The sequence below is a fragment of the Mobula hypostoma genome, chromosome 17 (genome assembly GCF_963921235.1).
Source record: "Mobula hypostoma chromosome 17, sMobHyp1.1, whole genome shotgun sequence".
Classification (NCBI taxonomy): Eukaryota; Metazoa; Chordata; class Chondrichthyes; order Myliobatiformes; family Myliobatidae; genus Mobula; species Mobula hypostoma.
The window spans coordinates 47,486,357-47,508,475 of NC_086113.1; the positions used below are offsets into that span (position 1 = coordinate 47,486,357).

Below are 22,119 nucleotides of genomic sequence, written 5' to 3' on the forward strand. Positions count from 1 at the left end.
AGTGTACCCCTGCCTAACAGGGGTCAAAAATAATGACAGTGTTGCTCGCTGCACTGTTTGCAACAGTGACTTTTCTATTGACCATGGTGGGTTAAGTAAAAGACATGTTGAGGTAGGTTTAATAGGTGTCATTCATTTATTAGCATAACTAACGTTATTTAAACTAGCTGGCCAGCTGCTAAGGAGCTACTCTATTGATGTCCTACGTGATGAGGTCAAACTCCCTGTAGACTTGCTTAAAGTTGTAATAGAATAAAAATATGACTCCATGATAATATAAAATAATGTAAGTACATATTTTAATGTCACATTTTCTGCATAAGACAATATAATAAGGATACACCTTATGCCTTTATTTCTTTAGGGACCACAACAAATTAGGGAGGGTAAGCGCAGGGAAGGCTGCTCGATTATTTCACAGTTATTTTCAGCAGAAGTCTGACAGAGAAGGTCACTAGAGCTGGAGTGTACTTTACATCTTTCATCGTTGAGCATAACCTGCCATTCCAGGTGTGTAAGCACTCAGGCAAGCTATTCAGGAAAATGTTTCCTGATTCAGAAATAGCAAAAAAACTATGCCTGCTTATCAAGCAAGACAGCAGCTATTGTGAACATGCCACTGGAACCTGAATGTTCAGAGGAGCTGTACAAGGGAAGTTTGCAAAAGAAATAGAAAAGCAATTTGCACTAGCATTTAGACTGCCAACAAAATACTCAACAAGGAATATATATGTGTGTGTGTAAATAGTTTCAATATGTGATCAAATAAATTGTTGTGTTCTTTCATAATTAAATGTCCTGTATACATACACCCTTGGAGGTCGCCCGGGGGCGGGGGTGGTGGCGTTACCTCCCTGAAATGAGCTTTTGCAGGGTGGGATGTCTGGGATTGACATGACTTTACTTTTACACGGTCAATTATCAGAGTTCGGCAGCATGGCTGTCCCTGACCGGAACGCTTTATTGCCCGTGCTACGCCGGGGCCCGCCGGCTGGGGGTGCTGGAGAGCAGGGGTGGGGAGTGCGCGGACGCTCAGCGCCGGATGCGAGCCGCGGGTGCGGAGCGGGAGCGCTGCTCCTCCCGCCTCCCGCCCCCCGCCATGAGCGAGCCACAATGCAAGAGGCCGAGGCTTTCGGGCCCGGATGGCCAAGCAGCGGAGAGCCCGCAGCCTGATGGCGAGGAGGAAGGGGACGACGGGGCGTTGCGCCGTTACCGTGAGGGTGTTTGCGCCGAATTCTCCGTTGTGACCGGCACGGATGGGAGCGTAGCGCAGTGTTACCTAGCGGAAAATGAATGGCTCCTGGAAGTAGGTACCAAATACCTGGTAGAAGCCGTAAAAATTGGTGCCTTTGTAATGCTGGTGTCTGGTAAGGGGGATAAAAGCATTAAACAACAGGAATTCTGCAGATGCTGGAAATTCAAGCAAAACACATCAAAGTTGCTGGTGAACGCAGCAAGTCCTGACGAAGGGTCTCGGCCTGAAACGTCAACTGTACCTCTTCCTAGAGGTGCTGCCTGGCCTGCTGCGTTCACCAGCAACTTTGATGTGCGTTGGGATAAAAGCATTGGTGGCCCCACCGTGAAAAACGTTGTGTCCGTGGAGAAGCAGGAGATTGCAAATCTGGAGCAACCTATTCTGCATGGAGGAATTTATTGGGTCAAGAGGAATCGTCAACATTTCAGGTTGAGACCTGCAGACCTTGAATCGATTTTCTCATCCTTATTCATGGGATATATTTGTAATTAGGACGCAGTTAATCCTGCTAAAATGGAGCTAGTTTGATATCATTCGTGGTCTTTCAGGTGTTCTCCCAAGTGGTTGTAAAGTTACTTGGAAGGACATGGAATTTCTTTCATCCACCACAGTGATTCATTGATTATCTAGCTCTTTATCTATTCATCTCTTCCTCCTTCAGTGTAAATTGCTGAAAAAAGTACCATAGTCATAAATCATTGAACATTTATAGCGAAGAAGGTGGCCTTTTTCATGGTGTTTGTGCTTGTTATTTTGGAAAAAACAAAGTACCTAGCCTAATCGATCTTCCCAATGTAAGGGCTGTGGGCCCTGAAAGTCACAGCTCTTCACGTACACAAAATTAAAATCAAAATACACCTCTAGTGTTAGAAATTTGAACCAAAAACAAAAAATGCTGGGAATGTTCAGCCGGTTGGCCAGCATCTGTGGAGGGAAAAACAATGTGTATGGTAACTTTGTTTCTCTTTTCACAGAAGCTGCCTGACCTGCTGAGTGTTCACAACTTTTTCTCTTAAAGTACACGCCCATGTATGTGTGCTCTCCAGGTTATGAATGCCTGACCCATGGATGCACTGTGCATACAAATATTTGGGAGACTGGCAGGGTGGGTGGGGATAAATTTGACGGCTGTTGTACTGATGCGAGCATCTTCTGAGTGGGAACAGGGCATTTTCCTGTGCCTACTCTCCCTATTTCTCTCAAGCTGCAGAAGTTGGATGCTGGGTTAAACTGAGCAGAGTAGACTTGCTTGCTCACTCACTGAGTCAGTGAGGCCAGCTGGTTGTCACTTACCTATCGCAGTTGTTTTTGTTCACTTTTGACTTGCCAACAGTTCGATTTACTAACAGTTCCCAGAAGTGTAATGCTGTGCAACACACATAAAAGTTGCTGGTGAACGCAGCAGTAATGCTGTGTAACCCCAGGACCTTCTGTACTTTTGTTTCTCTGTACTAGTGACCAAATTTTTTTTTTTGTAGTCTGTTACCCTGAAAAAGTAATTTCTGTCTGAGCAGCAAGCATCCTTATCATGAACTACCTTCATATAATACTTTTGAAAATTGCATCCTCCAAATCTTCATTTTCGTGGTAACATTCAAGATGATTGTTGATAACTTCAAATTCTTCATAGTTCCTAACTTGTTAAGTAGTGAAGTCCTTTCACTTTCACTCCCGGCTTCTCCAAGCCCGAATGCTTGAAACCACAGTGAACAAAGAGGTTCTGAATTGCTTTACAGCTTAATTCTCACAATCTATCAGAGACAAAAAACACTGCTTTTTGAACACAAACACACACAACTGACACTGTTTAAAAACTGTTCACTTGAAGCATGGTGTGTCTACTGGCCACACGGCTGGCGCTAGTTAGAAACTTTGGCCACAGTCTCCTATCCCAATTAAGAGGCATAGTTGCCTCAAATAAATGAAAGGAATCCTAGCTATCATCTTGATTAGTTTTTGCTCTTTAAGAGTTATCCCAAATAAGTGGCTACACGAATTGACCAATGGCCCAATAAACCGGAATCCACAGTATTTTTCATTTGATGTGGTGTTTTGGGAACACAGGTAATTTCTCACCAGTTTTACCATCATTGAGGTTCTACTGTAGATAATCATCCTTAAAGCCATCCTCATCTGTCAGCTTTTTATTCACTCATTGGATATGATTCCCTTCCCTCATTACTTTTTCAGTTGGTGCATTCCTGAATAGTTACGGTTTGTGTGATGAAGCTAATGCCAGAAGTGCATGGGAAGTGAAGGGAAGAAATAATTTCATATCTTTTGTTTTCTAAGATCCCACTCAAACACCTAGGTATTCACTTTGCGTTGCTTAAACTTTTTTGCCTGTGATCATTCTCATGTTGCTGAGATATAAATTTGAATGACTGTTGTACAATCAATGTTAAGCAAATTACACTGGAATGGGAAAGGAGTAAAACCAGTCATGAGATGATTGACAGTCAGAGCTTCTAGCATTTTCACATTTAAACAGTATTTAATATGATCCATTCTGTATCGATGTGATCATTTTTGTTTTCCCTAATTGTTTACAGAGAGCTCTCAACTCCTATTTCGAAGCAACTTTTCGGCCATCTTGCTCTGCAATGGAAGCTGCCTCACAGATAACAAGTGCAGCAGATTTCCAAAGGTATGCACACACCTTACAGGTCTTAACTATTAACATAATCATTCTTTGGTTAAGTGTGTTGTAACTTATTCAAAGAAGAAATACAAAGCTCAAGGTGCAGAGAAATGGATATTAATTTTAAAATTCATGTCGCACTTGAGTGTCTCATTGATATGAAGAACATTTTTTTGTACTTCTGAAAATTATTGACGACTTAATTGTTTTGTAGTTGGAAGAGCCTTGAGCTTCCACCTTTGCACAGATGGTGGGTTCATTTGTTGACTTGCAGTGCTTGAAAATGAAGCTAGACTGAAGCTAGCTTCAGTTACTTATAATGATGATCACTTATTTTGAAAAGTAGTTTACAGGGTTGTAAAAGAACAGAGAGTTATGTAACAACTTTTGGAAATATTTAAGAATCTGCAGCATTTTAAATATACATTGGTTGGTTTGGACATTCTAAACACTATGGCTCAGATGAGTTCTCTCATCAGAAATACAAAAAACACTGCATGTTTAAGCTATCTAGGAAGCACAGCTAGGTATTTAGACTTTTTTTTCAGAGTGTTATGCAGTTGAATGTCTTAAGTTCATATTAATGTAATGTATCAATATATGTATGTGCATTTAGATGTTGTTAACTATATTCACAGTGGCTTAAACCCCAAATTAGGGTTGTTACATGGCACATTGTTGCTTACTAAAGACGTATCCAATAGAGTGAATTATTAGTTAAGTAATTAATGGAAAAGGTATTGTGTAAATTATTGTGAAGACATTACTGGATGTTAGTAAAAATACTTCTAAAAGCAGCAGTTTGCAACTCACCTTTGGAGTAGAGGAAGATCTTGGAGCTGAGGTATTAAGTAGTAATAAAGACTGCACTCTAAACTTTAGGTTTGCTTAAATAGAGTTGTAATGCTGTAAATGTATATTGGGTAAGGATTACAGCAAAATGGCGTTCAGTCACCATGCAGAAATGATTGCATGTCCAGCCACTACTGACTGGAGTGATAACCTTACTCTATTTCCTGAGGTGGGCAAGCTTACTGAGTCTCAGAGCTATATGTGCTAATATTACAAATTTGGTAGTTGTAAGGCAGGCATTGTTCAGCATTTTATTGGAAATTCTTCACCTTGTAAAAAGAAAATTACTAATGCTAATTATATACCTCCTGTGTTGTTGTTAATTAGAGCAAAAACTGGAGGCCATGGAGATCACTATGAAAACCATCAATCTTTTGAAAGATAGAAGTTCCTTTTGCTAGTTGCTGGAGTTTTGTCTTATTTGGATCTAAATTTCCATAATATTCTCAGTAAATTCTCCGGCAGTTTATGAATGTTTTACAATGTTTTACTCCATGAAATGACAAGATATTCAGATGTGCAGTTTTAAGCACTCTTATGTAACCAGACACATCCATATTAACTTTCTTTAAATGCAGCATTGATTTAACAGACGATAACAGTGTGCAGACGAATAATGGGGATGGCACAGAGTCACATGTAGATGAAAGTACCATCTCACTGTTAACCTGGAACATCGATGGACTTGATTCAGCAAACCTATCGGAAAGAGCACGTGGTTTTTGCTGTTGCTTGGCGCTGTGAGTACAATTGTTTCATTATTATTGTCAACCCACAGTTAACTTGTTATTTATTTAGTTGGCCTTTTAAGAGTGTATAGATTTATAAGGGTGATTGATGAGTTCATGGCCTAAGGTAGAAGGAGATGAGTTATACAGCTCTCGTTACATGCACACGCAGGTCAACTCTTTGAGTGATTATGTAGAAAGTTTGAAATTAATACTCATCTCCTTCTACCTTAGGCCACAAACTTATCAATCACCCCTGATGAGTTATTATCTGATGAGTTATTAACTTCAAACTTTCTGCATAATCACTCAGAGCTGAACTGCATGTGCATGTAACGAGAGCTGTATAACTCATCTCCTTCTACCTTAGGCCACAAACTTATCAATCACCCCTGCTGTGGACACTTTCTGGAGGTCCAAGATCCGTATGCTCCACGACCGCTGGACTAAGTGTGCAAATGTAGGAGGGGACTATGTTGAAAAATAAATGTGCTAGGTTTTCTAAAATTGACTCCTTCTACCTTAGGCCACGAACTTATCAATCACCCCTCGTTTGATTCTTTCAGGTCAAGAAATGAAGACCCTTGTCTTTTATCAGGCTTTCAGTTGTTATTAGCTAACATTTTGTATATTTTTGGATTAATGACTAATTTGACTTCAGGATCAAGAAGATTTTGCTCTGTTTTGTAGTTGGCTTAGGAATGTTTTTTCCTCAGAAAACTGACACAGGTCTTGAATTATGCAGCATATCCCTGTCTGTGTGAAAGTTAACCACCTTACATAATAATCTATGGCAGCAAACTTCTGTTTTCTTACCCATAACCTTCCTTAAATTTTTCTAGTATTTATTGCTTTGTAAACCTAAATTATTTACCTTTTAAACTCCTTTAGCAGAACTGTGCATCTAAACTTTGCTCTAACCCTTTTTTTGTTTAATCCTTGAGTTGTTGCATAAATCTGCTCACCCTCCCTTTTACGTCTCCAAAGATTTTCTGTATCCCCAGTTAATCTTCAGATAGGACTTTTATTCCAGTGCTATTTCTCTCCATCTTAATGGAAAAGGCCCATTCTGTCCTTGCACTCTGACAGTCTATCTTCATTTTGTTTTTCTTAATTGTATGGGATGCAGGTATCGCTCGTTCATTCATTGTGCCATGTCGTATGATGTGGGTGATTGTGATCTTTCCACGACCATGATTGTTTCTGGCAAATTTTTCTTCAGAAGTGGCTTACCATTGCTGCCTTCTGGGCATTGACTTTACAAGACAGGCGACCCCAGCCATCATAATACTCTTCAGATATTGTCTGCCTGGCGTCAGTGGTCACATATCTAGGAATTGTAAGTTTGCTTCAGCTGCTCATACGACCATCCATCACCTGCTCCCATGGCTTCACGAGAAGCTGATCAGGGGAGCTAAGCAGGTGCTACACCTCGCCCAAGGGTGAACTGCAGGCTAGCAGAGGGAAGGAGAGCCTTACACTTCCTTTGGTAGAGACGTACCTCCACCCCACTGCCCAGTCACTGGAAGATAAGTAGTTATCGTTATTGAGAATGTAGAGGTGAATCATTGCAGTCTATCTGGTTAAGATGCCTCCGTGATGTTGTAGGGAATCTCTAGGTTTAGATCCACCAATGATGAGGAACAGAGGGTTATGTGAGTTGGCAAGAAGTTTGCAGTGATGCATCTGTGACTAACTGTGTTAAATGCACTTTGTAGATGGTATATGTTGCAATCTGGTACTCTTTGTTGGAAGGTGTTAATGTTTGTAGTGGTAGACGGGGTGCAGTCAGGTGGGCTGCTTTGTCCTGGAAGGTGCAATGCTGTGGGAGCTGAGTCAGGAGATAAGAGTCTTACCTGAGGACACCCAGCTGCTGACTTACTCCACACACAAAATGCTGGAGGAACTTGGCAGGCCAAGCATCATCTCTGGAGTAAACAGTCAACGTTTCAGGCCGAGACCTTTCATCATCATCAGGACTGGGGGAGAAAAGATCAGAAGATAGAGCAAGAAGGTGGGGGGAGGGGAGGAAAAAGTACAAGGTGGTAGATAATAGGTGAAAATGGGATTGGTGAAGTAATGAGCTGGGAAGCTGATAGGTTAAATAGTTAAAAGGCTGGAGAAGGAGGAATCTGATAGGAGAGGATAGAAGACTATGGGGAAAAAGGGAAAGGGGAGGAGCACCAAAGGGAGATGATGGGCAGGTAAGGAGATGAGGAGGTGAGAGAGGGGAATGGGAATGGTGAGGAGGTGGGCAGTTACCGAAGTTTGAGAAATCGATGTGCATGCCTTTGGGTTGGAGGCTACCCAGACGAAATATAAGGTGTTTGTTCCTCCAACCAGTGTGTGGCCGCATCGTGGCCATACAGGAGGCCGTGGACTTGTCTTTGTACTGACTTGCTACTGCAGCCATAATATTTATGTAGCTGGTTCTTACCTCAGGATACTGGTGATGGGGCACATGGTAATGGTAATGTCATTGGCAGTTAGACACCTTCTTGCTTGAGATTAGTTATTGCCTTGCACTTTCAAGTATGGATGTTGCTTGCCAATAAATCAACATGTTGACTGTTGTATAGTCTTGTTGCATGCAGACATAGACTGCTTCATTTTCTAGTGAATTGCGTCTGGAATTAAATTTTGCATGTAATCCCTCTTTCCCACATCAATCTTTCAGTCATGCTTTTGCAAATGCCTTTGACAATGTGCTACTTTGCACAATTGAAAGTGCCTTTAACTGCCTCGATCCAAAGTGTCAGAACTTTCTCTCTGTAATATCAGTGTCCCCAACTTCTTTCTCATCCTTTAAAATGCCCCTGAAAAACCACCACTTCAACAAAGCTGTTTGTCACCTTTCGTAATATACCCAATTGTGCTTGATAACACCCCTGTGAAGTGCCTTGGGACTTATTTTACTGGATTAAATATGACCAATGCAAGATGTTGATGCACACGGTTCAGATATCAATCTTGATACTCTTGTCCCCAGTCTCAGTTCAACCTGGCTCCCATGTCCTGATGTTACCACAGTAGAATTTACTCTCTTCTATCTTTTTCTACATTGATTATCTAGATTTTCTTCCCCTCTGTTCCAGAATTTTTTATTGATGCACCATAGGAAGCATCCTTGTATCAGGGCTTGGTATGGTAACTGCTCTGCCCCGACTGCAAGAAACTATAGAGAGTTAGGGACACAGTTCAGCGCATCATGGAAACCAGCTTCCCCTCTACTCTTCTGTATAGGTCTCTACTTCTCGCTGTCTCAGTAAAGCAGCTGGCATAATCAAAGACACTATCCACCTCGACATTCTCTCTTCTCCCTTCTTGCTTCAGGCAGAAGATTCAAAAGCCTGAAAGCACGTATACCAGTTTCAAAGGCAGCTTCTGTCCCATTGTAATAAGACTATTAGGTGCTTTATTAGTACAATAAGATGGGATCTTGACCTCACAACCTACCTCATTATGACTTTGCACTTTATTCTTTACCTGCTCTGCATTTTCTCTGCATTATTATTGTTTTACTTTGTTCTGTTTCAATTCACTGTGTAATGACTTAATGTGTCTGAATAGTATGCAAGATAAGTTTATCACTGTATCACAATACATGTGAGAATAATAAACTAATACTGGTACCAATCTTCTGTTTTGAAGGTATAACCCTGACATTGTGTTTCTTCAGGAAGTAATTGAGCCCTATTATAATTATTTAAAGAAGAGAGCAGTGAACTATGTTCTAATTCCAGGTATGAGATAAGCTCTGAGCTAGAAAAAGAACCTTGATGATTTGAATATCATTTATGTTCAAATGAGAAAAATGCATATTTAGCTTGGTTTAAGGATCTAGTGCTTTCCCGGCATAAATGACGAATAAACACTTCTCGGGCTTCCAGCCAGGTACAGGCATTGATTTTAACTGAAGTTTCGATGACAATCTCCACCATCTTCATCAGGGATGATGCCTGGGCATGTCTGGTCTGGTGGTATTTATACCCCTGTCGTCCATTCCTCCTGATTGGTTAGTCCTCAGTGGGACAGCGGAACCCTAATTGAATGAGGACTAACCAGTCAGGTGGGTCGGATGACAGGATATAAATACCATTTGAAAAAACTTGGAGGTTTTTCATTCAGCATTTTCATTTGATGTAATTTGATCATTTCCAAACTTGTTTTATCTCCCTGTACTGCTGGTTGAGAGGAATGGAGTCGTCGACACTAAAGTTTTTTTCTTTCCCATTCTTAAGTTGTTAGTATTGCCCAAGTCTTTTAGTTTAGTTGACTAATTCTGTTTTTTTTGGGGGATGGGGTTTGTTTTTTTTCTATTTTTTTTTCTTTTTCATGATTTTTTTTCCAGTTTTTTTTTGCTTTGTATTATTTGTTGCTATTTTTACATGATTGGGAGCCTTGTTAATTACACTATTTGGTCTTACAATTACTTATTTTCAGTGTAACAATATATCTCCTACTATTTGTATTATTGCTATGTTTTGTTTCTGTTATGAAATTAATAAAAAGATTGAAAAAGAAAGGAGTTTTTCTCTCTTTGCTGACTAAACACATAAAGGTTCCAAATTTCAGTCAGCACTGACAGTGTTTTCAGCTGCGTATGTCTTCAGCCATAGGATTCACTTTTCTAAATATTTTGGACTCTCTACCCCTCTCTAAGAGCATCAAACCTACTTCTTTGATCAAATATAGTGTCACCTGTCTTGATATTTTCTTACGTGGCTCAGTTGCACTTTTTGCCTGATGATGTTACTTTGAAATTCTTGGGATTATTTTACAATGTTAAAGCTCTTATCTAAGTATAAGTTATTGTTCGCATGGCAATTTAGCAGGAAAATAGTGTTCAAAATGCTACATATTGGCCTTAAAGGTACATTGCATTACAAGTACAACCTCATTCCCCTCTCCATTTCATGTTCTTTTAGTAAATGATATTTGGAACTGCATTTTGTCCCACCTAGTAAATAACTGTTTACTAGTTTTATTAGTATGTTTTCAGTTTGGTAGGTATGGTGATAATTTTGCTTAATATATTTCATTAATCTTTGAGGAACGCAAATATCCACAAATTCTGGTTATTAGTTAGATAGTGATGCATTAGGAAACAATTACGAGGATTTTTGAATTCCCTGAACCAGACAATGATCACACAACTGGATACCTCTACCAGGATTCATTCTTTACATAAACTATATTCCTGACAGGATACATGGTCACTAAGTGGAAGCTAAATTCTCAATAAGATAAAGGCTGCTCTCGTGTATCTCATAGAAAACAAAGAAACGTATAAATCTACAGCAAATTACAGGCCCTTCGGCCCACAATGTTGTGCTGACCATGTAACCTACTCTAGAAACTGCCTTGAGTTTACCTACCAAACAATCCAACATTTTTCTAAGCTCCATGTACCTATCTAAGAGTCTCTTAAAGTACCCTATGCGCCTCTATCACCTTCACTGGCAGTGCATTCCACACACCCACAACTCTCTGTGTGAAAAACTTAACTCTGACATCCCCCTTGTACCTACTTCCAAGCACCTTAAAACTATGCCCCCCTTGCGTTAGCCATTTCAACCCTGGAGAAAAGCCTCTCATCAGCTCATACACCTCTATCAGGTCACCACTCGTCCTCCGTCGCTCCAAGGAGAAAAGGCCAAGTTCACTCAACTTATTCTCATAAGGCATGCTCCCCAATCCAGTAAATCCTTGTAAATCTCCTTTGCATTCTTTCTATAGTATCCACATTCCCCTTACAATGAGGTGACCAGAACTGAACGCAGTACTCCAAATGGGGTCTAACTGAGGTCTTACTTCGCTGTAACATTACCTTACTGCTCTTGAACTCAATCCCATGGTTAATGAAAGCCAACACACCATATGCCTTCTTAACAACATTGTCAACCTGCGCAGCAGCTTTGCGTGTCCTATGGACACAGACCCCAAGACCTCGCTGAACCTCCACACTGCCAAGAGTCTTACCATTAATATTATATTCTGTCTTCAAATTTGGCCTACTGAAATTGAACCACTCCACACTTACCTGGGTTAATTCTGTGTTTTACTTGGACTGCTACTTTGTGCAATCAAATTTGTGTACATCAGGCTATTAGCAAGCATACTCCTTGCCTGTGCACAATGTTAGCTTCGTTTTTGGTTGCCTCTGCCAGCCATCTATTCCTTGTCTCTAAATTCTAGAATTGTTTCCCTAACGTGTCTTTTGTACATCCTTTTTATTAGGCATTTCTTAAAATACCACCTTAATTGTAGTATATTTATGTGGCTCAATATCCAAGCCAGTTAGTTTTTTTTTGGTGTAGCATCTTTGAGTGCATTACCAATTTAAACTGCCAAATTGATGAAATGGATAGAATGCAATTGACTTTAGACTGGAGGTGGGGTGGGGGAAGAGGGTAGAAAGTGTTAATACAACAACCTAAGTTGTACATTCTTTTTTTAAGCAAACAGTGATGGTTACTACACAACTATTATGCTGAAAAAATCTCGAGTGAAATTATTGAAACGAGAAATAATAGATTTCCCAACCACCTCCATGATGAGAAACCTCCTTGTTGTTCAGGTAGGTAGAATGCGAAGGAACTAGGGTATCATTTGGTGTAGTACAAAAAGGAATTCATTTCTAAAGCAAAGTGTTAGTTACGCTGAAAGGAAACAGTTAACATTGTTTTTAAAAGTTTCTATTCATGCTTTTCTAGCAAAAGTTGTGAAAGTTATACTTTTGCATCAGTTTAATATTTTTAGTTACTCTGCTGTGTACTTGCAAATTGGAAATGTTTATTGGGATTTCTTTGCACTGTTAAATCCGTTTTCTTATGATGTTTGGATACCTATGTCTTCAATGAAAGGGTGAATATATAAATCCTCAAATCCTTTGTGCATTCTTGGTTCAAATTATGGCACTACAAATGTAGCCCTTCACCTGCCTATGAAAGTAGGAACCTTTTAAATAAAGTCGTTAAAATAACTACCACATGACATTTGAGATAAACTTCTTACATTGACATCACAACTCCTGAACAGAACACCTTTTCATTTAAGGAGTTGACAGATGACAGAAATGTTAGTAATTGAGGTTAATTTTACATGCTTAATTTTATCTTATAACTATTGTCTAACGGAAGAAAATGAGACGTGAAATGGGAACTCGAAGGACTCAGCGTATTGTGAGCAGTTCTGGGCCCCTCAGAAAGGATGTGCTGACAAAGGAGGTTCATGAAAATGATTCCAGGATTGAACAGCTTTTCATATAAGGAGCGTTTGATGGCTCTGGGCCTGTATTCACTGGAATTCAGAAGAATGAGGGGTAACCTCATTGAAACCTATCGAATGTTGAAAGGCCTTGATAGAGTGGATGTGAAGAGGATGTTTGCTATAGCGGGAGAGTCTAGGACTAGAGGATACAGCCTCAGAATAGAGGGGAGTCCTTTTAGAATGGAGATGAGGAGGAATTTCTTTAGCCAAATAGCGGTGAATCTGTGGAATTCTTTGCAATAGCTGGCAGTGGAGGCCAAGTCTTTACGTATATTTAAGGCAGAGGTTGCTAGATTCTTGATTGGTCAGGGCATGAAGGGAGAAGAGGAGAAGCTAGGAGATTGGGGCTGAGAGGCAAAATGGATCAGACATGATGAAATGGCAGAGCAGACTCGATGGGCCAAATGGCCTAATTCTGCTCCTATATCTTAGGGTCTAAATGAATATAGTTATTATTGACTGTTGTGGATTTTGTTGTACTGCTCACTAGGATAAAATATCTCTATTAAAATTCGATGGACAAAGTATGAGGAAGGACAAAGTTAGATTTTTGTCATTGGTTTTCTTGCACCAGCTTATCCAATTAAAAAATAATGTTTAATATTTGACCCTCCCCAAACAAAATATGGAGACTTACAGCCTGTTCCTATACCTTGCAACTGCAGAATGTTTAAAATAATGAACCTTTTGCTGTTATTTCTTCAAGAGAACATGAATTTACTAAGTTGATTTCCAGGCCGGCAGAACATTGGGATCTATTTTTACATTTTTAAATGCTGCTTGTCAAGTGAAAGAAATGAATTATACATTTTAGTTAGCACTGATCATTCAATTTCTTGGAGTGATTGAGAAATGATGTATGAAACAAATAATGTTTTGCTGCCACCACATATCCTGTGTTGTAGGTGAACCTTGCTGGGAATGAGCTCTACTTGATGACTTCCCACCTGGAGAGCACCAAGGAACATTCCCAGGAGCGGATTAAACAACTGAGGACTGTGCTGAAGAAAATGGAAGAAGTACCAGAGCATGCCACTGTAATATTTGGAGGGGATACCAATCTGAGAGATAGTGAGGTGAGCTTGTGACAGAAGGTACATTTGAACAGTTTTGTCTAACTTGCAGAAATATGGATTGAATTACCTTGAGTTTAGAGATTTGCATGTTATCACCTGCCGTGGCTTCATATGTGCGCTGGTGAAAGAGTGCAGTGGAATAGAGGAAAATTAATTTTGCCATGCACATGGCTAGCCCTTCAACACATGTTCCATCTGTTCTTCCTTACGGTAATGTATCTTAAATTATATTGTCTTTTCCCTGTCAAACAATCTGTTTAGTTTACTGTCCAAAGAATATCTTCCTTGTTTCACTGGTTCACCTCCCAATCCTGTGATCATTGCCATTAAGAGAGATAAAAACATTCAGTGCATTGAAATGCCACAGACTACAAGTTAAACCCTGGTTCCTTAAGGCAGGAGTCCTGATGAAGAATCTCAGCTTAAAACATTGACTGTTTATTCCTGTCCATAGATGCTGCCTAACTTGCTCAGTTCCTTCAGCATTTTGCATGTGTTCCTTCAGCATTGCTATATTTAAACCCTTTAATTTTCTGTCCATAAAACTGTTGAAATGTCTTTACTATATGGCAGACATATGATGATTAGAGTTAGGTGACAAACACTGACCTTGGCAGCTCTGTCCACATTCTATGAGTGAAATAAAGGTATGTCCAGTATAGGCATTTAACTTTTATCCACTTAGAATATATTACAGGTTTTTTGTTATTAGTGAGAAATTTCCATTATATTAACAAAAATACTGATTATTGCTGTGGCTGCCACTTTTACTACATATGGAACAGCACAATGTTGTATCTGCCCAGTTTTCTAAGTACTGACCCTTTTAAATGAGCCTTTGTAATGGAACAATGTTAGATCAGTAATCGTAAACAGCTTGGTGAAGAGTTCACAGTTAAGTGGTGCCTTGCGTTTGGAAGAAGGAAGGTCACTCATGTTATAGCCTCAGTTTTAGAATTCTATGAAAGTTTATTTTCTTGTTTTATTACCTGATCCATGATTTTTCCAGCATTCTCGTAGGAGTTACCATGGAGGTGGCATGCTACAGAAAAAAAATATGGCTACGAAGGCAGGTCAGAGGCTGGGTGTCCTTGGGTGACTGACTCACCGTCTAACACACCAAAGCTTTGCTGCTACCTGAACATGTTTCAGTGTGGGGAGAAAATATCACATGAACAACTACATTGTCTATTGTAACTGTTCACTTATACACAGACTGGAATTGATCCCGGTGGTCCCTCTGCATTCATGTTCACCCGACCATGTTACACAAACCAGTCTTTTTTTCTTTTTCAATATTTTTATTAGTTTCATAAAGATATAAACATGACATAGTAGTACAAAATTATTGGGAATACATGGTTATAATTAACATGAGTGATTATAAAGCCAAATAATATTTAAATGATAAAACTCCCAATTATATAGGATACCAATGAATAATATAGAACAAAGAAAAATATCTAAACAAAAATAATGAAAAAGAAAAAAAATAATAACCCCCCCCCCAATAAAACTAATCTAAACAGAATTAATCAACTAAACTAAAAAAAAGACCTGGGCTGTTTTAACATGGTAAGAAATGGGAGAAAAGAAAACCTTAGTGTCGACGACTCCGTTCCTCTCAACCAACACTACAGAGAAGTAAAATAGTTTAGAAATGGTCAAATTACATCAGATGAAAATGCTGAATAAATGGCCTGCAAGTCTTTTCGAATTTAATGGAAGGGTCATAAACAACACTTCTAATTTTTTTCCAAGTTTAAACACAACATAGTTTGTGAAAACCAATGAAATATGGTAGGAGGATTAATCTCTTTCCAATTCAGCAAAATGGATCTTCTAGCTATTAAAGTAAGAAATGCAATCATCTGACGAGCTGAAGGGGTTAAATGATTTGATTCTATCATTGGTAACCCAAAAATAGCAGTAATTGGGTGAGGTTGTAAGTCTATATTCAAAACTGTTGAAAAAATATCAAAAATATCTTTCCAATATTTTTTCAACAAAGGACATGACCAAAACGTGAGTTAAAGAAGCTATCTCGGAATGACATCTATCACATGTAGGATTTATATAAGAATAATAACGAGATAATTTATCTTTGGACATGTGAGCCCTATGCACTACTTTAAACTGTATCAACACATGTTTACATACAGAGGATGAATTAACTAACTGAAGAATTTTTTCCCATTTTTCAATCGGTACAGTAATCTTAAGTTCCCTTTCCCAATCAGTTTTAATTTTATTAGATACATCAGGACATAAATTCATAATTATATTATAAATAGTTGCTACAACACCTTTCTGAGAGAGATTTAAATCTAAAATTTTTTCCAAAATATCCATTGGATATAAGTGTGGAAAATTAGGAGAAACCATAATTAAAAAGTTTCTAACCTGTAGATATCTAAAAAGGCGAGATCTAGGTAAATTATATTTATTAGATACTTGATCAAAGGACATAAAACAATTATCCAAAAATAAACCACAAAATCGTACTATACCTTTGATTTTCCAATCTAAATAAGCTTGATCCATAGTGGAAGGTTGAGAAAAGAAATTAGATATAATAGGAGTCGCTAAAATAAATTGGTTCAACCCAAAAAATTTTCGAAATTGAAACCATATACGTAAAGTATGCTTAACTATTGGATTATTCATTTGTTTGTACAGTTTAGAAAGAATTATAGGAAGCGAAGTCCCTAAAACCGAACCCAAAGAAAAACACTTGTAGTGAATTACATTCAAGATTTACCCAATGTGGACTTGAAATTACATGCAAGTCTCGTAACCAAAATTTTAAGTATCGAATATTAATTGCCCAATAATAAAATCTAAATTTCGGGAGCGCTAACTCTCCCCCCCCCCCTTTTTTTTTAGATTTCTGTAAATGCCTTTTACCTAGCCTACGGTTTTTGTTCTGCCATATATATGAAGAAATTTTTGAGTCAACATTATCAAAAAAAGATTTTGAAATAAAAATTGGAACCGATTGAAATACATATGGAAATTTAGGCAAAATAATCACCTTAATAGCATTGATCTGACCGATCAAAGACAAAGACGTTGGTGACCATTTAGTAAACAAAAGTTTAATCTGATCAATTAAAGGTAAAAAATTAGTTTTAAATAAATCTTTATACTTTTTCATAATTGTAATCCCTAAATATGTAAAAGAGTCAGTAACCAATTTAAATGGTAAACATCCATAAATAGGAACCTGCTTATTTAGGGGAAATAATTCACTCTTTTTAAGGTTTAATTTGTAACCAGAAAAATTACTAAATTGAGCCAACAAAGCTAAAATAACAGGAATTGACTTCTCCGGATTAGAGATATATAATAACAAATCATCTGCATATAGTTATAATTTATGTGTTTCGCTTCCATGGGTAATACCAAAAATGTTGGGCGAGTCACGGATAGCAATTGCTAAAGGTTCAAGGGCGATATTAAATAATAAAGGACTAAGAGGGCATCCTTGCCTAGTACCGCGAGATAGACGAAAAAAGGGAGATCTTTGATTATTAGGACAAACCGAAGCTACAGGGGTATGATATAACAATTTAACCCAGGATATAAATATCAGACTAAAATTAAGTTTCTCGAACACACTAAATAAATAAGGCCATTCAACTCTATCAAAGGCTTTCTCAGCATCTAATAAAATAATACATTCTGGAGTGTTAAATGAGGGGATATAAACAATATTCATTAGCATCCTAATATTAAAAGATGAGTAATGGTTTTTAATAAATCCTGTTTGGTCCACAGATAAAATTTGAGGTAATACCTTCTCTAACCTAGTTGCTAAAATTTTAGAAAAAATTTTTGAATCTACATTCAAAAGAGATATCGGTCTATATGATGCACAATCAGTAGAATCTTTATTCTTTTTAAGAATCAAGGAAATAGAAGCTTCCTAAAATGATTGTGGTAATTTACCTAAACTGATTGCTTCTTTGAATATTCTAGACGACCAAGGAGAGAGAATAGAGGAAAAGGATTTTAAAAATTCCACTGTAAAACTATCCAGACCAGGGGCTTTACCAGAATTCATTGATGAGATTACAGCTGTTATTTCTTCCTTTGTAATAGGAGTTTCTAATGATAAGCAGTCTTTGGGTGATAGCTTTGGAAAATTCAATTTTCTTAAAAAATCATGCATGATGTTAAAATCATGAGGAAAGTCAGAATGGTATAAAGAGGTATAAAATTCTTGAAAGGTTTTGTTTATCTCATCACGATCAACTGTCAAAGTATCATCATGTTTACGAATCTTAGTAATTTGACGTTTAACCGAAGTAAATTTCAATTGATTAGCTAATAATTTACCCGATTTATCACTATGAATATAAAACTTACTTTTAGTTCTCATTAATTGACTTTTGATCGAGGTTGTTAATAGTAAACTATGTTCCATTTGAAGTTCAACTCTCTGTTTATAAAGCTCCTTAGTAGGAGCAATAGTGTATTTTTTTTTAATCAATTTCCTTAATTTTATTAACCAACAAGAGTATTTCATTCTTAGTACGTTTTTTCAAACCAACCGAATAGGAAATAATCTGACCAAAGATTTAAACTTTAAAAGCATCCCATACTGTTTCGTTGGAAACTTCTTCCGTAATATTAGTTGAAAAGAAGAAATCAATCTGTCCCTTCATAAACTTAACAAAGTCCAAGTCTTGAAGCAAAATAGGGTTAAATCGCCATTGTCTATTAGTAGAAGAAGTATCCATTAACTTAATAGAAAGTTTCATTGAAGCATGATCCGAAATGGCAATAATGTCATAATTACAATCAATTACAGATGGGATTAATTGAGAGTCAATAAAAAAGTCAATTTGAGAATAAGAATGATAAACGTGAAAAGAATGAGAATTCTTTGTCCTTTGGGTGTGGAAATCTCCAAATTTCTGAAATCCCAGAGTCAATCATAAAAGAGTTGATAAGAATAGCCGACTTATTCGGTAGAGCTGGACTACCTATGGATCTGTCCAACATGGGATTTAAACATAAATTAAAGTCACTGCTCATTATCAACATATACTCGTTTAAGTTAGGAAGGGAAGTGAATAGGTGCTTAAAAAATTCAGGATTATCCACATTCGGAGCATAAACATTAACCATAGCAACCTTTTTATTAAAAAGTAACCCAGTAATTAACAAGAATCTACCATTAGGATCTGAGATAATGTCTTGATGAGTAATTGTAATTGAAGGATCTATAAAAATTGAAACACCTTTGACTTTGGCTTGGGAGTTCGAGTGGTATGGGAGTTCGAGTGGTATTGATGTTCTTTCCAGAAATTAAAGAAGCGTTGATTATCCTCTTTCCTTACATGAGTTTCTTGTGCAAAAATAATGTGAGCATTCAGTCTTTGGAATACTTTGAAAATCTTTTTCCATTTTATTGGATGGTTTAGACCATTTGTATTCCAAGAGTCAAAAATAATAATGTGAGCCATAATTTAATGTTAACCCTTTGGTGTGTAAGGGGTTAACCATAATGTAAACTCATGAGATTGGAAGAGGAATACATGATCAGAGAGGAACCGGAAATCCCGACACTGCAGACATCTTTGTAGTACTAAATCAGCCCAATAGAAAAAATTAATAAAGAAAAAAGAAACTCCCCCACCCTCCACCCCTAAGAACCCCGAACTAAGCCAGAGAAGGCTGAAGAAAGAACTAACTAACATTAAATCTAACCCCATTTCTGCAGGAGGCAACTCCAAAAATATATGTTATAAATTTACACAAACCAGTCTTGCTGGCTTGTGCAAAAACAAGCGGGCCTTGGACAATGTATTGATAAGGCTCTGACAGGCTTCAATAGAAGGCAAAGCTATATACATACTTCTAAGCTTCTATCAAAAATATTTTCATTGTTACATGCAACCATGATTACAATACCTTTCTCAAGATTCTTTGATTTTATGGAACTAAGGAAAAGATATGTAAAGATTCTTCTGAAATGTTTTCGGCACAACTTTAATATTTACCTTGGCATGTTCCATAGATTCTTATTATCTTATTAGTTAGTTTCTTACTTAATTTGCCATTTGTGACAGCATATTATTAATTTTGGACTGGAAGTATTTTGTAATTGAACATTTTCAGTGTGGAGCAGATAAGGGGAACTGCCTTGTGTTATGTCCCTTTCTGCTGGAAGTCTTTCACCTGGTATTAGGTATTGATGGATTGATGTAAGATAATAAACTTGGGGTGGTGGGATATGATCTAGGAACCTGATGTAGACATACAGTAAGTTGAGTGTGACTTGTCTTCTGTGTTTTTTTTCTTATGCAGGTGAAAAAATTAGGAGGATTGCCAGCTAATATCTCAGATGTCTGGGAATTCTTAAACAAACCCGAACACTGCCGATACACCTGGGATACTACAGCTAATAATAACTTGAAGGCGTTTTATGCTTGTAGGCTCCGCTTTGACCGTGTGTTTTACAGGGCTTCCAGCGAAGGTCAAATTGTCCCAAAGGAAATGTCCCTTGTGGGTCAAGACAAATTGGAATGTGGACGATTTTGTAGTGATCACTGGGGACTCCTTTGTGACTTTGATATCATACTGTGAGACCAACTGAGCTGTTTACATCATACAGCAATTATGTCTCGAAAGTTAAGTTTTATGATTTCTGTAATTAACATTTTCAAAGTTCTTTTTGAATTAAAGATGTGTGCCATTAACTACATCGTATTTAAGCTTACAATGCCACTTAAACCCTTGAGTTTGTAGTCATCCTTCTGCAGAACTAGAGGAATGCTTGCTGAGGAAAATTGTATTGAACACATTACTGGTATAAGGGGGTATTGGGCTAAATTATATATTGGAGCAGAGCTTGTAACTGCTTGGAAGAACTTAATTCTAAAGCCAACAGCTTGCAGTGATAATATCTTCCATTCCTTAGCTCATTTCTTTTTCTGGAGAGCAGAGAGCATTCGCTGCAGTTCGTTTATAAAATAACTTTTCTAGAATGACTGCTAATTGACTACCTCACTGTTTATGTCAGTGTAGTTGTATTGGAGGCCTTTGAAATGATTTTACTTGTAATTGTTCTCCATTTGTGCAAAAATACCTTTGGTTTAATTCCTCCATAGGATGTCATCTTAATTTTAGAAGTTTATGGAAAAGGGGAAGCCTCTTTTGTCTCATCTTTCTGCATAATTGGAAATCTTACTTTACTTTTAGGTGCATATCTGATTTATCCGGAGATTTTAATGTTGCAAATAAAGATAATATTTAACCTCCTGCAAAATAAACTATGGAAAAATATCCCATGTTGGTGGTAGTGCTGTCAGAGACTCCCCCAAGCTGGCCTGGTGGAAGTCCCCTGCAATGATTGGCAAGACATCAGGGTGCACACACATTTAAAAGCCATCTAAACATTTAAAAGCTATCCAGATTAGTACATGGCTTGGAGAGGTTCAGAGGGATATTGGCCAAATATGAGCAGATGGGACTAGGTCACTTAGCAACAGAATCAGCATGAATGATTTGAGCTTTGCCTATTAGACCTGTATCCATGCTGTATGCCTCCATGGTGTCTTTTCAGTCAGCATCATAGAGTAGCAGGTCAGGCTCCCTGAGATGCCAACTAAGTAGGATAAAGTAAGACGGGAGTGGCCCTGGTAATCTCCAATATTGCTTCAAAGCCTTGTGAATACCTTAAGAAATCAACTGGAAAAATATGGATTAGAGAACTGATTACCACTAGCACCTTCAGCTGATGAGTCAGTCCCTGGTGAAGACTTAAATGTACATTTCTAAGAGTGGCTTGGTAGCACCGTTAGTGATCAATATGGTACGAGTCCTGAAGGTCATAGCCGTCTGGTTGAACTCACACTGGTCGTGAGACCGGAAGGTATGGAATACCCCACCATTTGAAAGTCATAAAAGCTTTGTCAATATCACCTCTCAAATGCATGACTTCTGCTGCTTAGAAGGACAAGATTAGTGAAAGTGAGATTAATTGTCATTATCTGCGTGTTCTCTTGTAGATACAAGAGCTAAACCGGCAATGAAATGCCAAGAATTTTGTCCCTCTGCGTACACATGGAGTTTACTTTGGGTTATGAGCAACACTGTACTTGGGTTTGGGTCTAATTTAATTCTCGTGTCATTCCATCTGATCTGGCAGTCAATTCCATTCAACAGTCTTGTGCAAATAAATGTTCCAAGACCTAGACAAAGTAACGACATGTTTATGATGGGCATAAACAATGTTTATGAAGTAACATTCTCTACACCAAGGGTCCCCAACCTTTTTTGCAC

At 38.0% G+C, this 22,119-nt stretch overlaps 1 protein-coding gene across 1 annotated transcript; it reads left to right on the forward strand.

Moving 5' to 3' along the window:
* The first annotated feature begins 993 nt into the window (after positions 1 to 993).
* Positions 994 to 21,133, forward strand: tdp2b (tyrosyl-DNA phosphodiesterase 2b). Its single transcript, XM_063069868.1, has 7 exons — positions 994 to 1,306; positions 3,808 to 3,902; positions 5,327 to 5,488; positions 9,128 to 9,219; positions 11,938 to 12,056; positions 13,654 to 13,824; positions 20,143 to 21,133. Exons 1-7 carry the CDS (start codon positions 1,043 to 1,045, stop codon positions 20,419 to 20,421), a joined length of 1,182 nt encoding a protein of 393 aa, XP_062925938.1. The 5' UTR covers positions 994 to 1,042; the 3' UTR covers positions 20,422 to 21,133.
* The last annotated feature ends 986 nt before the right edge of the window (positions 21,134 to 22,119 follow it).

Excerpts from the sequence above, each read along its gene's own strand:
- tdp2b (XM_063069868.1), top strand. The coding sequence starts at position 1,043 with ATGCGAGCCGCGGGTGCGGAGCGGGAGCGCTGCTCCTCCCGCCTCCCG. Across the intron at positions 3,903-5,326 it reads AGTGCAGCAGATTTCCAAAG|CATTGATTTAACAGACGATA; the intron begins GTATGCACACAC and ends CTTTAAATGCAG. Across the intron at positions 9,220-11,937 it reads GAACTATGTTCTAATTCCAG|CAAACAGTGATGGTTACTAC; the intron begins GTATGAGATAAG and ends TCTTTTTTTAAG.